A 17,994-nucleotide genomic window follows, 5' to 3' on the forward strand; every position below is an offset into this window, starting at 1 on the left:
CCTGAACCACTGATGAGTTTGAAAAAACTCAGGAGCCCGAGGTGTGCTCCCTACCACCAGTGCTGTGCCTAAACACGTGCAAAGGGGGCCGTGCGTTCGAAGTGGGTCCATCTCCCAAAGGAGATAGGGCCCCGTTTTTCCCCTAACCCCTCTCAACCATAAGGCCGAAGAGGGGAAAATAGGGAACGGTGGGTCCTCTTCGCCGAAGCTTAGAGAGACCCTCATTCCTCAACCCCCGGAAGGGTTAGGACGGTGGGTCCTCCGCACCCGAGGGTTTGGAGAGACCCTCGGTAGACTTCCCTCCGCCTTGCGGCTCGGGGTCGTCCTCGGGGGGGCACGAAGCTCTCCCCAAAAGGCGAGAGCTTCGGCACATTGGGGAAATGGAAGGCCCGAAAGGGTCGACCACACAACCCAAAAAAACGTGACAAACTACAAAAAACAAGGAACGTGAAAAGTGACAAACGTGAGAGGGGGAAGAGAAATAAATAATAAAGGACCCTAGCCAGAAGGCCAGGGTCGGGGTGTGAAAAATTGTCCTACCCCATCCAAAAGGACAGGGTAAGGACGTGAAGCGTCGCCTGAAGGGAAAGTGCGCAGTGCAAGTGCCATACTAGTGCATGGTGATTTTGGGATCACCCGTGCATGTTCGGCACCCCCGAGTTTCCCCGGGGGCACAGTGCAGCCTCGGACTCCAAGCAACCGACCGATCAGCGTCCGACCAAGGTTTCTCTGTTCCCATCGTAGGGCATTTTCCAGCCCCTGGCATGGGAATGGGTACTCCACTGGGCTTTTCGACTGACTCCCTTAGGGGCTGCGACCCCCTCGGAAGAGCAATCTACTCAGTCCCAGTGTTTCTCCGCTCCCAAGGTTAAGGTACTAAGCTGGGCCTTTCGCGGTCTCCCCATCAGAGGCTACGAACCTCTGGAACAGGAGCCATCTACTCAGTCCCAACCTTTCTCCGCTCCTTGGGAATGGATACTAGACTGAGCCTTTCGCTGTCTCATCCTTCGGGGACTACGAACCCCGTCAAGAGAGTCAAACTACTAGGCCCAGTGTTTCTCCCCCCCTCTTACCAGTGGATTTACGGAAACAACACCTCCTACCAAAGGCAGAGGTGAAGGTACTCAGCCAGACTTTTCACCACTCCCAGGCAAAAAAGAGGGGTCCCACACCCTCCGCCCATCAGAGCAGTTAGTCAGTACAGCCTTTCTCTATTCTCTGCCAGAGGCCAGTCCATACCCACTGATAAGAACAGATACTACACTTGATCTTAGCCAAAAGGAACCTGAACCACTGATGTCTCACTGAAAGTGATACTGAGACAGAGGCTGAAATAACTACACAGTTCTTTCCCGGCTCCCACATTGGCCGCATTGTTCCGGCCTGCGGAGACTCAGTAACCATTATTCTCCACTGCTCCACAATCCACTCACAATGAGTCGTCCATGGTCTGACCTAGGGGCTGACAGTCATTAGCAATAGGAGGTCTTCATTTACTTGCCATAAAACCACTAGTCATGTATAATAAAGAATATCATATCCCTTATAGTAGATGATAGGAATTGTAGTCACCATAAACCAAGGTTTAATTTTTGTCACGAAACGTGTCATGGACCCAAGTAGCTGTATGCTACACAATAGGTGAACAGGGGCGGACTAAGAATGTGAGAAGTGGCCCTAGAAAGTTTCTAGGAGTGGCCTCATGTGGGCGTCACCAAACCAAATGTAGGCGGAACTAAGTAGGTGGGATTAATACATCACTGCACCTGGGTGGAAGCCTTTGGTTTCAAAATAATTGTCAGTCATGGCCCCAGACTTTGCAGCTGCTGAGAAAATCCACGTCACGTAATACACCCCCCCCCCCCGCCCACTGAGACCGAAGACCCCAAACCTCCATCAAGCAGACAAACAGCTCATTACCATAATCCCCTGATACCACAGATGTACCCATCCCTCCCACTATGGAGCATGGAAACACCCCAGAAATTGTTACACCCCCAGATAGAACCCCCTCCTGTCCCTTTGACAGATGCCGCAATGGATAAAGATGGGCGCCCCCTCTAAGAGGATTATCAGTGGGTACTCTGCTGTGACTGGCAAAGGCGGTTTGTGTGGGAAACAGGAGACGGGGCCATGACTTGGGGTAGAGCTACATCTTACCAAACCCCCCCCCCCCCCCAAAAAAAAATCACTGGCTGACAGGGGTCATCGCAGGTGTGTCGGCATACCAGGGAACTTCCCTTAGAATGATAGAGGAGATTGAATTGGAATCTGAAGGATAAGAGGAGCCATCATAGGGACTGGAGGGGGGGGGAATCCAACCAATGGGTCAACAGTGTCTAGATAGACAGACAATAGGTCAACCACTATTGGTCAATGGGTCGACACAAGCAAAAGATCGACATGTCAATGATCAAAACAGGAAAAGGACGACACAAGTTTTTCATGTTTTTTTATTAAATAAAACGGTCTTGAACCATTTTTTTTTGCCAATCCACATTCTCCGCCACCTCCATCAGTTCTACTCTAACACGTGAGACAGCTTTTTAGTGAATAGAAATCCGTGGTTCCCAAACTCATCCTTCAAGGTTCTCCAGCAGTCCAGGTGTTAAGGATATCCATTTCAGAATAGCTTGAGGACCAAGTTTTGGAACTGCTGATCCCCTCAGACTTTTAAGGTTATCTTCCATCATGGAATTTTCAGGAAAGTGAACGAGAGGATGTTGATCACGTTTGGCCTCGTGGATCCGAGAGCGCCCCAGGGCTATTCCCAGATGAGGTCACCATGAGTGATGCCAAGAGAAACGAAACCCTTTGTGAGTCACCAGTGCCGGCTCATCGGGAGGTGCCACCCGCAGCAGCTGACAGGAGGTTATTTTGGAATCGGAGAATCTGCCGCATTACTGTCATTCCTAAACCAGGATGGGGGTGTCGGTACGGGTCATTGGGTCATTCCATATTAGGTGGACGTGCATTGTGTTTACCACTGAAGGTCGACATGGCTGAGGTCAACACAAGCATTAGGTTGACAATGGGAAGGTCGAAAGGTAGACATGAGTAGACACGTCTAAGTGTGCTGCTGCCGTCGCCATGCTTCGGGCACAGTGCCTTGCTGCACTCGGCACGTGTCGGCTCAAAAAACCCCATGAAAAACTGATGTCGGCCTTTTGGCTGTCGACTTAATGCTTGTATTGACCTTCCCTGTCGACCTACTTCATGTGTCAACCTAAGCCGTGTCGATATTCAGTGGTCGACTGAATGCATGTTGCCCTAAATAGGGTCGACTTAATGACCGTATCAGGGGGGTGTGATGCCGGGACACTGTGCGCACGTCCGTCCATGCAGGACTTTGGTTCCGAGCCCCTGATTCTCATTTCACTGTGACCCTGACACTGTGCAGAGTCCTCCCTGTGGACTAAACCATTTGCGACCGGATTCTATTGCCGTCACCCATCCGCAAGGGCTGAGACGCCCACTTGTAGCATCGTATATGCCGCCATCAGTCTCGCCATGGAAACCTCCCGCGGGATACAGTCACTAGGTCTACAACAACTAAGTCGACAAGTATTACGTCGCCATGACTGAAGGTCGACATGGGATTAGGTTGACCGTGAAAAGATTGGCATGTTTTCTTTCTTTTTTGGCCGACGTGCCGACAGGCGGTATTTCATGCCCTACCATCGGATTCAGTATGAAATCCCGGCGGTCGGGATCCTGGCGTTCAAAATCCTGACGCCTAAATCCCGACAAGGGGGGGGGGGGGACGTGGATCGCCCCCCCTTGCGGGCTCGCTGCGCTCGCCACGCAGCGGGCTCGGTGCCTCACTACGCTAATTTATTCTCCCTCCAGGGGTGTCGTGGACACCCACGGAGGGAGAAAGTGTCGGGATTTCGGCGGTCGGGATTCCGGCGCCGGGATTCTGAATGCCGGGATCCCGACCGCCGGGATTTTAACTGCATCCCCTACCATCCACTAGGGCATGGGTCTTCAACCTATGGCCCTCCAGATGTTGTGAAACTACAAGTACCAACATGCATTGCCACATTTTTTCGTATAAGAGCATGCCAAAACTGTCAGGGCATGCTGGGAAATGTAGTTCCACAACTGTGCACTAGGGCATGGCGGTAGAATAAAATAGTGTGCCCGAGCGCAGTGAGCCATGCGAGGGGACGCGGTACACTTTTTTAGTGTCAATGTCGTCTGTGTCAACATTCAGGACAAAAAAAAGTGAAAAAACCCATGTCGACCTTCAATCATGTCGACACGATGCTTGTCGACCTAGTTGCTGTCTATCCAATGATCCATGTCCCAGAGCAGGTGCAATTCGTGATGGACATCGACCATCGATGATTAGAAATCATTGATGGTTTATGGCAAATAGTTTTGCCATTGTTGGGGGAGAACCAGAGATGGTTTCCCACCATCGATGTTAAGCTTAAACCCGCATAGCTCCTCCCAACACCCGTGAAGCCCCGCCCCCGCATTTTGATTGGCCCACAGGCCAATCAGTCTAAGACAATGGATGACCATCGATATGTAAAAACATTGATGGTCATCCATTGCACAGTTATATACTATCTATGCCAGTTGCCCTTTTGGCAAACATCGATGATAAAGGCAATGATGGCCATCCCTAGGGGCAATGTCTCTGCTGGACCGCAGCCTCCTATCCCTGCGGCTGGGCGGCTGCAGTCACATGCCTCTGCCACTTCCACTGAGCCGGTTATTGGAGGGCCTCCTCCCAGACACACCCATCACTTTACAACATTACTGGTGAGGCCCTGCTGGCGATCACAGCGCCCACATGTGGACACGAGGTAATGTGTGTGCTGCAGATTTCGTGTGCAGCAGGAAAAAAAAAATTGCACAACTACGAGAACATTGCATACACACGCAACTCCTCAGGCCCCGAGGGCAATTCCCCTCAGGTTGGTCCGCACGTGACAGTTTGGGATTTGCACTTGAACCTGGAAATAAAAATCATTTGTCCACCAAGAATAAAACACAGCACGATACTTTTTGGAAGCGGAGAAGGCGAGGAAACAAAATCAGTGACACATTGTAGCTGGAGGGGACGAGAGAGGGGGGAAGAGAGAGCGAGATGCTGATGAATCACATGCATGGAATGAGGAAACACATTCGGCGTAGAATGGGGCTGATTCTTGTGGAATTCCCCACAGTTCTGAATGAATATTTCCCAGCAGCCAGTTACATACAAGGAAGCCCTGTCGGAATACACGTAGGAACGTCCAGTACACGAGCGTTGCTGCATTTACTGCAGCAGAATCCATTTATACCTAGGGGTCATTCAGACCTGCATATATTCAATGCCTAACTAGCAGGAAACGGCGGTGGCCCAGAGATGTCGGACGCTCGTCATTTCTTCACTTAGGTGCTGACTCGGACAAGCTGCCAAACGCACACACCACACCCCCCGCGACACAATGCGAGCGGATGTGAACGGTTACACATCCGCCCGCAGGTGGGGACACAGAGAAAAATGTATTCGATGGTGAGCGATGATCAAATGATTTTTCCTCTCTTCGCAGATAAAATTATGGGCCAGATTCTCTAAGCTTCAAAAGTGATAAAATGGAGAGTGATAAACAGCCAGCCAATCAGCTCCTACCTGTCATGTTACAGGCTGTGTGAAAATGTCGCCGAAGGCGCTTGCTCTGGTGGTTTGCGCTGTGTATGAGTGACTTGGCGCAGAAGTAATAATTTAATAGAAAAAAAACAAAATACAAAAACAACATTCAAAGCTGGGGAAAAGTGTTTTTATTTAATATTAAAAAAAAACATCAAGAATTAACAAAATTAAATAAATAGTCACACAATGATTGGTCCATGCGTACAGCACTCGCGGCATTACCACTGCTCTCTCCAGCGCCCCCTACCAGCTGGTTGTTGTAGTTTCTGCGGTGGGCTATGGAAGTGTTGTGTGGTAAATCCCGCTCTGTAAGCACAGTCTAATCTGCTACAGGCAGCGCTTATGTTCTATAAATACTAGAAGAATCATAATAATAAAAAAAACATAATATACAAAATAAAAATAGACATTAAAAACTGTAATGTACCCTTTTTGCCAAAGAAAGTGTCACCACCGCTGAACTGGGGATTTGGATTCATTGAAAGGATTCAAGTTGTCAACTGGTTTCTTAATACGGATATCGGGGGTATGGCCCACAATATGGCTGCCAGCCATGCAGGTGGTAGAGTAACGCTTCAGCTGCCTTCATGATGGGCCAATGCATACTAAAAATCACCAGCTCTGATAAGGGGGGGGCGCCTTTTATTTAAATAGTAACCGTTGCTCTAAAGCAGGCATGTCCATCCTTGGCCCTACAGCTATTGTGAAACTACACATCCCAGCATGCCTTGCAATAGCTTTAACATCCCCTAATAGCAAAACCGTGGTATGGCATGATGGGGCTTGTAGTTTCAGAAAAGCCAGAGGGCCAAGGTTGGTCATGCCTGCTCTGAAGCAATGGTTTCCAACTCCAGTCCACAAGTGCCCCCCCTCCCCAGCAGGTCATGTTTTCAGGATTTCTGTCAAGGTTAGCGGGCCTTTCTGTTAACACAGCACAGAACTACATGTGAAGGCCAGTCATATACACAAGTGCATAAATACCTTCCGGTCAGTAATAACGCTGCTCACAAATGCCGACAGGCTGGCGCCACATCCGCTACACTGATTCAGTCTCCTGCAGCTGTCCGAATGGGGTCACATATAGTCCTACCCCTCAGACAACGGGTGACTTAACACTTCTAAGCCAGCAGCGTTACCCTGACCCACTTTAAAGAGTCGATTGTAAAAATATAAATATATGCATGAATAAATTAATTTAAAAAAAAAACTCCACAAGAGACAGAAGATTCAAGTTTTGGAAGCTACGAGCTACTCGACCGAAAGCCTTGTGGCCAAACCAGACAAAGGCGAAATGTATTAAATTCCGACAATGACTTGACTTGACAATGACATCACTTACATAGAGCGGAGACCAAACATTTCTGGTCTTCCATGAGGCACTAGTGACCCGACTGAGGCGCGAGGTGCTTTGAGACACACTGTAGGCACAAAATGGCCACCTCCGCCCAATGTAAGGCACACTTTAAAGCGAGGGGGGGGGGGGGGGGGAATTCCTTTACCACCAGAAATGCCAATGTTGGAGAATGAACTAAGGACAAAATGGAGGCTCGCGTATATACCACTAACTCCTACCCAGCAGCCTTAGGGGCAGCATCCCCTGTAACCTCCCGGTTAACGGAATCTGGCACTTGGCGCTTTTTCCCTTTTTGAAACCATGTACACGTTTGGGTGGGCGGCAATGGTCTCCGTACACCAGTAACGCAGCGATACCACACACTGCAGCTCACCAGCCCAGTCCTGTATCACCGTCCATACTCTTACTGTGCAGCCAAACAGAGCAGCTGAATTTAGAGGCCTATTCCAAGAACAAAGGTCAGAACATCGCCCGTCTGTCACACCCAGGCAGCCCCTTCCAAGATAATAGCCGGGGTCACATTACACCGCTAGACAAGCTTTCGGTGGCCCCCACATGCCTCACATTATGTTCCTACGTCTCCTAAATGCTTTCTGCTCTCTCACAGACACACAAGGAGATTGGGGACAAGGTCGGCCAAGCAGGCGATTAGCAAGACCCAGACCTCGTACAGAAGCCAGAAGGGGTGGCCAGAGACGTGTCGGAATTCAGGAATGCCCTGTAAATGCCGCCACAACTTCAGGACAGGTTGGAAGTTTCCAGGGAGCGCACGGCACTTCTGCTGAGGTTTATCAGTCACCAAGACGTGACTCACGTTACAGGACTTCCAGATAAGCGCACTGATAAACTGCGCGGCGATATCACCTTATTCTGGGGAACCTCGACCAGCGACCGTCTGTGGCTCATTTATCCAATACCGCCAAGCGTCTACCGTCACTGCACAATAAAAGCTCACGTAATAATGGGAAGACTCCTGGTTATAAATATAAGCTTTAACATGTACGCGTCAGTAAATGTAGATATAACATACACGCTATGCCCGGTGTATCGCAGTCTCCACCATTATGTTATAGGCAGACAGGCGATGGCTCTCTGAGGCCTACAAGTCTCAGCCTCTAGCTGGAAGGACATGCTGATACTTGTAGTACCACAGATGCCATATATCTACAGGGCACCTAAATCAGCAGAGGATTTTATGCATAGACAATAGAATAATCTGGCTACGTCAGACACATACACTACCCATGTAGCGTCACCTTCACATTAATCTGCATTAGCACTCCAAGAATGGAGCTGCGCAGGCCGCTCTGGGGAAAACACCACAAAAGGGGGGACATGCATTTAAATAACAATAATAGCAGCAACTTTGGTTTGTAGAGTCTGAGGAGGGAGGAAGAATCCCCCCCCCCCCCTCCCCATTGAATATGAGCAATCGCCCCGTTGATAGTCCAGGCCTAGAGCCGGATTCTCCGGTTCAGGGGACAGATATGCAGCACTGGATTATCCTCAGATGTCCGTCACACAGTCACTGGTACATTTCTCCGACAGAGATCCCCGACTCGCATCTGTATCTGACAATAGGGACGGTCGTGGCATAAGAATAGGAGTAAAATGCAGTGCGATGTGGTGCTGAACAGACAGGGCGGCGCCATACTTCACGTTGTGCTTCCTTGTCAGTCCTCCTGGGACCGGCAGGAGGACCGAACCACCACAGCTTGGAGTTGTGTAGGTGAATGGCTGTTCTGGCAAGGAGGGGAGTCAGATAACATCCTGGAGGAAGGAGAGAGAAACCCAGGTTAATAGGAGACTACTCCAGTCTGTGCCTCATCATTGACTGGGAACCAGTGACATCATTGAGGCATGAGGCACCACAGCCATTTTGTGCCTCTAGACTCAGTGATGTCACGGGTTCTTTCAATCAGGAAACAAACTCGTTGATACAACTGTATAAACAATGGGTATAGTAGGTGCTTATTATCATTAGCATGATCCTATTCCAAGGCTAATAGGAGAAAGGCGTGTGGTTCCAGCCTGTGGGAGAACTGGTTCAGGCAAAGCTTCCTACCTGACGCACTACACAGGTCAGGTGACTCAGAGGTCGCACCCTGCCAGCTAAGTGTGACACAAACGGCAGCATCACCTCCGGCCTGACACGAGAGTGTGACCGATGCAGCTACTGGTATTACTGCAACTCCTGCGATACCGCCGCTCAGATGCCATCAAATATGGCCGTACTAGATCCAGACTCTCCAATTGGATTCAGGGCAAATAACAAGATGGTTACCAGCGTCGCTCAGCGCCTTAACAGATTCGTCTGGGGAAGATGTGGTGGCCTACGGTCATTCGGTCGACAAGCATAAGGTCAAAATAGGTCAAGGGTTGACACAAGCATTGGGTCAACATGGGCTAAGTCGACAGTTTTCACTGTTTCTTGACCAGACAGGCGGTATTTCATGCCCTACCATCCACTAGGGCAGTGATGGCTAACCTTGACACTCCAGCTGTTGTTGAACTACACATCCCAGCATGCCCTGCTACAGTTTTACTATTTGGCCATGCTAAAACTGATGCAGGGCATGCTGGGATGTGTAGTTCATCATCACTGCACTAGGGCATGGTGGGAGAATAAAATAGTGTGCCGAGCGTAGCGGCGCACTTTATCCTGTGTCCATGTCGACGGGGTCGACCTTCAGGCGTCGAAGGTTAAATTATCGCTGCCCAGAGTGTCACGGGGAAGGTTAGTGCCCAGTTATCACAACATAATCCAGGCCAGCGGGGCCGTATTCACATTACCTCCAGCTTGCTGGTGTCTTCTAGACTGCGATTCTTGGCCCTCACGGTGTTAGACAGCAGAGTGCGCTGCTCAGAATCCTCAATCTGGGGAAGACAGCAGACATTCCCAACGGCGAGCTCCGAGACGGCTTTCTCTGGGGGGTTCGGCTTCTGCTCAGGTATTCGGGCCACGCGGAACCTGGGAGGTCAAAGCAGGATCATGTTATATCGGTAACGTCCGGTGGATGGGATATATGTTCTAAGCTGAAAGGTTGTGGAAGGACCTGCTGCCCGATTTAAAAACATACTAAAAATTCTAGTTATCGCCACACGTTCCTCCCCTGGGCCTCGTGGAGACACTTACCTGCCAACAGAGAGGATGGTGATCTCTCCGACCCTGGCGGCTTTGGCTCCTGTTTTGCCGGGTTTGGCGGTGGCAGCAGGAACCGTGGCGGGCTGCGGAGATGAGAAACCCTCCGGCCATTTCTTCTGGCTGCAACGGGAGCAGCACGTTCCGGATCGGGACTCCGTACCCTGGACCGTGTGCAGGTGATGCTGGTGTTTGCAGAGGTTTGGCATTTGGGGGAGAAGATGCAGCCTGCTGGACGAGGGAAGGAGAGTGGGGGGTTGGTTTACAATCACTGAACATACCACACAATTTTCCAAAACGGTTATCGCCCTGGAGACGGAGCGTTGTATACTACGGATATCACGGAGCAGGCCCTAGAACTCAGGGGTAGATTTATTAAGCTTGGTGAAGTGATAAAGTGTCTGGTTTTTATCACCGGCCAATCAGCTCATACCTGTCATTTTTCAAACCTAGCCTGTTACTTCACAGTTAAGAGTTGATTGGCCGGTGATAAAAACCAGACACTTTATCACTTCACCGAGCTTAATAAATCTGTCCCACCGAAGTTTCCTGGCCCAGATTAAAAGTTACTGACTCAAATCCTTAAAACGTTAATAAATACATTCAGCCCAGGAGCATAATAATAATAATAATAAACTGTGTGGAAGGGGCCATGCAGGAGGGATATATTGGATTTGTCCTAATGTGGCCACCGTAGAGGACACCGATACCCAAGGCTTATGGAAGGAATCTGTACAGGGCTTCGGCCTGCGGTCTTGCGTGGCTGCATTGTTCGGGAGGGTCTGGTTTCGGATGGGATGGGTGTAACATTAGCAGGCAGGCTGGGGGGAGGGGGCAGCCTAAACAATGTCAGCTCTAATTACACTCTTGGATGCATTTTAGAGGAAAAAAAGTCTTCACAGACTAATGCTAGGTAATGACAAAAGCGTTCTCCTCCCCCAAAGGATCAGCCGTACTTTGTCTAAGATTTTAACTTATATTGTGTCTCCTCCCAAGTCCTTAAACCTCAGAATTCTACCATCGTTGAGACTCAAATGATTTTCTTTGAACTCCTAGTCCATGTGAATATCACCGAGGCGTGAGGTAGCGTGTGCCTCCTGCCTCAGGGAGGTCACCGGCTGCTAATGAACTGATAAGCTCAGGACGGTCTCAGCTCCCTGTGTGTAGGGGACGGATACACGGTAACAGGGATTGCAGACGGCGGACTGTACGCTCAGCCCACCAGACAGAGCGTAGGGTTTTCCTGGAATTTCGAAGTCTCACCTTTGAGGCGACTTGCTTCCTATGGTGGAGATCTGTTTGTTCTGATAATCCTTCAGCAATTCTTCCAAAGCAACAGCATTTTCTGGTGGAAGAGGAGACAGGGATTTACAAACATGTGACATCACCAGCGCCATCGGCCTGCCATGCAAGAACGGAGGAGAGGGATAGGTTTGATCCACATTATGGGGTACGCGCACAAAGCGGCAACTGACCTTTCTTCTCCGTGATAAGACGCACAAGGACCCCAATGGTGTCTTCATTTCCATTCTCCTCCAACATGTCGGGGGGGATAATACCTGGGACAACACATCCAGAATATTAATATTTGTGTAGAAAAGAGACATAACCCCTCACGTTGGTCCATATTCTCCATGACTGCGGTAAGGGCTGATACACAGCACCAGGCTGCAGTACTTTTACCTCAGACTGACCGTTCTGGCAATGTCAGGACAGAGCAGACGTAGGCCCGGATCCTGCACATAGCCCAGTATAGGCCGGAGTACATGACGGGAATGGCGGCTCATCCGCCAAGAGAGCTGGATAAGGCTATTGGTTACGCTAATTCAAGTGTTGTCTGCTGGTTGCCACTAGATGGCGTCCGACAGTACAATTCAAGTGTTACTCTGATTGGCTGCACACAGCCGCCGGTGATGACAACACTATTCTGTTGTTCCGGCATTTTAGAGGGCTGGGATCTATTATATAATACACATACACACTAATAAGTGTGCATAATATAGATTATAACACACACACACTCCTGCTTTCTCCCATGCTAACCAGGCAGCCATCACTGACCATCAGTCTGGGTATAAACATTCCCTGATATATGTGTGTTAAATCACGCTCCTGCTACAGACCCTGTCCGCCCTGATCGCCATTCTCTTCCCTCATGGCCCACAATGCAACGCTCATCCCAGTTGATGTGAGGAATTCTCCTCACCCACACTGGGAGTATTAAATAGGAGATCAGCTGTCCGGCCCTCTAAGGGCGAGTCCAGGTCCTGACACAAATAGTCCTGGATATCACATTTAACGGCCGGGTGACAGACGTTCCCGTCTATGGAGGCTTGTTCGTCACGTAGGAAGGGAAAGCAACAACAACCCCATAGCTACCTCTAACGTCGGACGCTGGGGGTCTCCAGAGACCCCATTATAGATCTGTACCTGGGTTAGGCTGTGTCAATGTGTATTCGGTTACCCTGACGTAATGTCAGAGCCTCAGTGTCTCATAACAGAAACCAGAGATCTCCTGGGGGATCGGATTATGGGGGTAACATTGCGTCTAGGACCCTCCTACAGTCCAGTCCCCGGGGATTGTTTCGTGGAGGCAATGTGTACCCCCCAAGACTCGCTGTAATGACACTATGCTGTTATTGGCTCCCTGAACCCCATCCGGCGAGGCGTGGGCATTGTGCCCATCCACGGAGACACTCGCAGCCTGGTATAACCCATATTAGCGGAGGTAAGTGGCCACTCACCAGCCTTTTCTGGGGCGGCCTCTGCATCCGGCTCCTTCTGCGCGGTACAGTGATAGCCCTTCTTCTTCAGCAGGTTACACAGGAAGATGCCAGACAGGCCCATCATGCAGAACACCGGCACTATGGCCAGGACGGCGTATTCCGTCCGCGAGTTCTCCGGCGTCCCCTTACGGGTGCTGTTCAGGGCGGACTTTGGGTCTGGCTTACCCTCAGTCTCCAGTGTCCGCGGAGCGCGGTTCCTCAGCGTCCTCTCACCTGGAGAAACACAATAATGAGTGAATATAAGTAAAATAACAACCAACGCACTCTTTAGCCCACAGGTTCTCAAAGTCGGTCCTCAGGACCCCACACCGCGCAAGCTTTGCAGGTCTCCACACAGAATCACAAGTGAAGTAATTAGCTCTACCTGTGGGTCTTTTAAAATGTGTCAGTCAGTAATGTGTGCACCTGTCGGGTGACCTGGAAAACCGGAACTGTGTGGGGTTTGAGGACCGAGTTTGAGAACCACTGCTTTAGACCTACGTGGTCCTAATTCACAGGTTAGCACATATGGGGAAAAGAGAGGAAACTGAATATTTACATTCAGTTTAATAAATGTTTCCTCCTTCAGTAAATTTGGCATGTACGGATGCGTCTTTATTTACAGGAAACAAGTCTTCCTGCAGCCACCTGAGTTACACAACAGTCCCCGTGTGCTCAGCAGAGAACCTACAGGGACTGGAATAATGAGGCAGGGCTGCATCCGCGAGATCCTGTTCCCGACACTGGTCCCCCCAGGCTGTTCTGGGTACAGCGTCTTCAGACACGATCATTGTTATCCTAGTACAGAACTAAGAGGAAACCAGCACAGGCAAATATACTGTGGGCGGCAGATTCCACTATGTGCAGAAACATTGTGTCCCCGTCCACGTGACCCGGGTTTATTAGTATTCATTACGTCACGTGGACAATAGGGGGGGTCCTCAAACAAAAGGGGTATATTTACTTCAGATTCTAGAAGCAAAAATGTGGTGCTGTTGCCCGCAGCAACCAGATTCTAGCCAGCACTTCTCTACTGTGGTACAGAATCATATTGGTTGCTACGGGCAACCCCCCCCCCCCCCCTTTTCATTTCAGGTGCAGATTTATTGGAGCAAGATAAAAGGGGCGTGATTAAACGCGCTGTGAATGATTAAACTCGCTGCGTATGATAGACGGCGCTACTGCAAATCAGCCCCCAACTGTCATTTTTCAAATAGAAGACAATAGCGGATTGGCTGGACCACATTTATTACATGGAACGAGTTTAATCACCCACAACGAGTGTAATCACTCATTGATAAATAAGTAACAGGTCATGTTTCCCCTCGCAGGACAGTGCTATGTATTATGCTGGCATTATAACGGATTATTAGCGCCAGGTCCACTACGAGACAACGACCCCACACGGGGGAGTACCCACCTTCACAGCCCACCGTGTCCGGGGCAGCCAGCCAGCATGCCATGCAGGTGCTGACGCTGTTGGACACTAGAGAGAAATACCTGACAGAGAGAGGAGAACAGATTGAGTAACTGCGTCGTTATTGAGGATATTACCCACATGAACCAGCTTTGGGCACTTACCCTGGCACACAGTCACCACACACTGCGTCGGTCCTGGCCGTGCCGGCGCTCCGCTCTATTCTCTTGCGTTTGTCACACTGGATGTGCGGGATGCAGGCGGATGCGTCCAGGCGACTGGAGAACGTCCCCGGCGCACAACCGCGGCAGCGAACACCAGCGCCCGTCCCAAAGCCACAGACCTGCAAAAACCAAGACCAGATATCGCAGTGTCACATGGGTCGTAAAAAAGCGTTTTGGATGTAAACTACAAGACGTGTGATAGATTCCAAAGACCAGCACACTCCATAATACAGCGGCTGGGCATCTGAAGGACTTACCCCATCTGGTTCCTGTCCGGCGGGACATGTCCTGCAGGGGGCGCACTGCTCACTGCCGTCCAGGTACTCTGCTTTACCACACTCCTGGCAGATTCCTTCCCAGACCTGGAGCTACAGGAGAAAGAGGACGACACATGGTCAGACACTGATCACATTACACAGTCACAAGAAACTATTCCAGTCACCTGCGGTGGGGGCGGCCATTTTGTCAGCTAGCCAACATTTACAAGAACAAAGCAGGTATTCACTAGCAACCTGTAATTTCAACGAGCCAGTGAAGCTATTGAAAAGCCAGTGACATCACTCTATCCCATTGTGATGTCACAGGATCCTAGCGAATGGATTGGCTAAATTTGCCAATACTGTTCCAGTGCGTAAACAGGCGCCTCACCGATGTACGACAGACCAATTAAAAATACAGATACACAAGGCCAATGCGCTCCTAAAGGTACTTTTCAAACACACCCGTTAGAAGCAGCTACTGTATCACTCTGCAATACTTAGTACATACAGATGCATCTACCTAATCTCATCTCCATGGATCAATTCAGTTAGCTCTGCAGCTCGCATGTACTGAGCGGAGCAGCCACCTTATTTATAGAAGCGGCTTGCAGAGAGGAGAAGTCTCCCTCAGCTGTAGGTGAGCTGCGCTAATTGGACACAGAACATTGCAGGCGATCAGACGGAGATGAAAACATGCTGTACTGAAACACAAAGCTTAACCCATGTACGTCCTGACAGAGCCAAGCGCCCATCAGGGACACAGAATGCGGTATAACTGGAGGTCTACCCCACAGTCCCTGCTAGCAGACGTCTCATTAGTGGTTAGATGGTCACAGCACTCGATTAGATGAACACCAGAGTGATTAATAGTATTCAGGGAGGAATTCAATGTCCAGCAACAGGCCGGAGCGCACACCTGGTGTCCTGTCAGCCATATTGGATGCATGTTGGTGGCGCCACCCCTACCAGTAAAGCGGATGTTCCACGGCTCAGGAACAGATTTGTGGAACACTTTCCGGCCCTAAAACCCCTTTATTTGTGCATTGTATCCATTAGGCTGCAGAATAGCCCCATGGGGGCGTAGACCACACGCGGTCTAAATGGAGACGGCGTCCGGACACGCAGCACTCTAACTGCTCTATTTAAAGACGGAAGGGAGATGGACGTGTCGTACATTTAGGGTTCTCACAGGTTAATGAAGGACACACATATTAATTACATTGTAGGATTTAGAATATAAAAATATTCTAAGGTTTTAGAGGCCTCGAGAAACGTACAGCAGGAATTCTTCCTGTAAACGCATTGCTATTAGCCCGAGATCCCGGATAATGTCCAACATGAAATAAGATGACCAGACACCCAGAATATTAGAATTCAAATAAAATATTATATGAACGTTCTTCCTAACCCCCCCCAATCACACCCCACAGATCTACCACCAAATATCACAAACTACAAATATCATTCATTCACTTCTCAAATAGGGAGCGGGGCAGAGGTGCTACCCAGGGCGGTGCTTCAGGTTGGTGGACGGGGTTCCGGTGCAAACTTAGGGGTAGATTTATTTACCCTGGTGATGCAATAAAGTGGCTGGTAATTGGGAGCTAATTATCCGGTGCTAAATTGTTATTTTTCAAATGCCGCCTGTAACTTGACCGTTAGGAGCGGATTGGCCGATGATAAAGTAACAGACGAGCACTTCCCCGAGCTTAATACATCTTACCATAAGTTACAGAGACAGAGGTGATGGGCCTAATCTACAAACACCATAACTACTGCCCTAAAATAATATCTAGTCCTGTCTAGGAATGCAGGAATATTTAATGGAATGGGATTTTACAGCAAAGAAAATCCTTTTATTTTTAGGTTTTTTGGATCGCATGCGCCCTCCTGCAGCTTTGGTTATATCAGGGGAGCAGTCGGTAAGGGCCTCTGATCAACCAGGTCAAACTCTGCCTTTTACTGAAAGGTCAATATAAAATGTAACTCTGTCTGTGGAGTTCCGCATTCAATCGAACACTCCTTGGAAAGAACCAATGAGATCAAAATTCCTCAAATGTTTAGGAAGCAGACGGCGGCCCTGTGGCCCTTATCGGATCCCAAATGATCGCTCCTGCCCTGGGCCCACCGCACTGCCACTTGGATATAAAGAGACAAGCGGGCCTGTGACGTCAGTGCAGAAACAGACGCGCTCTGCAGCATTTTCTCATCACTGTGCAGAATTGTGGAAGGGCATCGGAGGGGACAGAACAGAACGTCCTACGCACACACTACAATGCTGACTCAAGGGCACAGCTCTCTCCTTCACGCTGCGCATCCTCTGCCTGTCGGAGGCAGCTGCCGCGGCAATGCTCACAGCACAACATCCACCAGTAGCATCTGCACAAGGAGACACATGCAGCACAGAGCATTGATCTTCCCCATCCACTGCCGGTTCCTATTAATGGAACACCTTTCAGTGCATAAATTACTACTTCTCACTAGTGTGGTCCTTAAGGCACTTGGGTTGTACTGGCCCAGGCGGTCCCATGTTCTGGACTTAAACCTTAGAAATGTATTCTAATTGTTCTTAGGATTTAGAGAGTGCATTTTCTCTTTTTTTGTGGCACTACAAGTCTCAGCATACAGTAACACCTCTTTGGTTTGGAGTTTGGGTGTGCAGTCTGCTCCTCCCTCAATTCTCTGAAAAAAGGCAACTGAAGTTATGTCAGCTCCTGTGTCACCATTTAAACAGGTCACGTTCACCGGGGGGGGGTCATTTTTCCACATAGCCGCAATGACCAGATATCCTATGGAAGGTCGGGATATTAGATTATACGCTCAGCAAGTGTGACAAATAAAGTTATTAAAATATGTATCAAAGTTCCCAGAGAAATGGACTGTATGTGCAGGTGTGTTGGGTAGGCCGCACCGCAGGGTTAGACACAGATGGAAGATTGGTCACTTACAGCACACAGACAGGAAAGGAGAACACAGCGCAGGTTCCTCATCGTGTTCTGCAGCTGGGCGGATTCAGCGGGGAGATTCTGCAACAAGGAAGCACAAAATACAAGCCATTAATGTCAAGTTGTATTCCGCATTCCTGGGGCAATAAATGCAAAAAATGCACAACATGGATTTAATAATAGAGCCAGAAGCTTAAATGCGATACGCCATGGTGAAGACTAAAACATTCACAGATC

General features: G+C 49.5%; 1 protein-coding gene across 4 annotated transcripts in view; it reads right to left on the bottom strand.

Annotated features, from left to right (window-relative positions):
• Positions 1 to 7,142: 7,142 nt before the first annotated feature.
• The window catches only part of RELT (RELT TNF receptor), a 37,429-nt gene continuing 26,577 nt past the window's right edge, over positions 7,143 to 17,994 (bottom strand). For 3 of the 4 annotated variants that reach the window (XM_083170376.1, XM_083170378.1, XM_083170375.1), the window contains exons 2-11: positions 17,761 to 17,838; positions 14,810 to 14,920; positions 14,493 to 14,671; positions 14,332 to 14,411; positions 12,891 to 13,145; positions 11,622 to 11,705; positions 11,410 to 11,491; positions 10,141 to 10,377; positions 9,798 to 9,975; positions 7,143 to 8,774 (exon numbers count right to left, since the gene is read on the bottom strand). In XM_083170376.1, coding sequence (XP_083026502.1) covers positions 8,763 to 8,774; positions 9,798 to 9,975; positions 10,141 to 10,377; positions 11,410 to 11,491; positions 11,622 to 11,705; positions 12,891 to 13,145; positions 14,332 to 14,411; positions 14,493 to 14,671; positions 14,810 to 14,920; positions 17,761 to 17,802 — 1,260 coding nt within the window. In that variant the 5' untranslated portion in view covers positions 17,803 to 17,838 and the 3' untranslated portion in view covers positions 7,143 to 8,762. The remainder of the gene's footprint in view (positions 8,775 to 9,797; positions 9,976 to 10,140; positions 10,378 to 11,409; positions 11,492 to 11,621; positions 11,706 to 12,890; positions 13,146 to 14,331; positions 14,412 to 14,492; positions 14,672 to 14,809; positions 14,921 to 17,760; positions 17,839 to 17,994) is intronic. The other variant, XM_083170377.1, reaches the window with a different exon arrangement.

This window comes from Crinia signifera, chromosome 2 (assembly GCF_055691185.1).
Source record: "Crinia signifera chromosome 2, ASM5569118v1, whole genome shotgun sequence".
NCBI classification, from domain to species: Eukaryota; Metazoa; Chordata; class Amphibia; order Anura; family Myobatrachidae; genus Crinia; species Crinia signifera.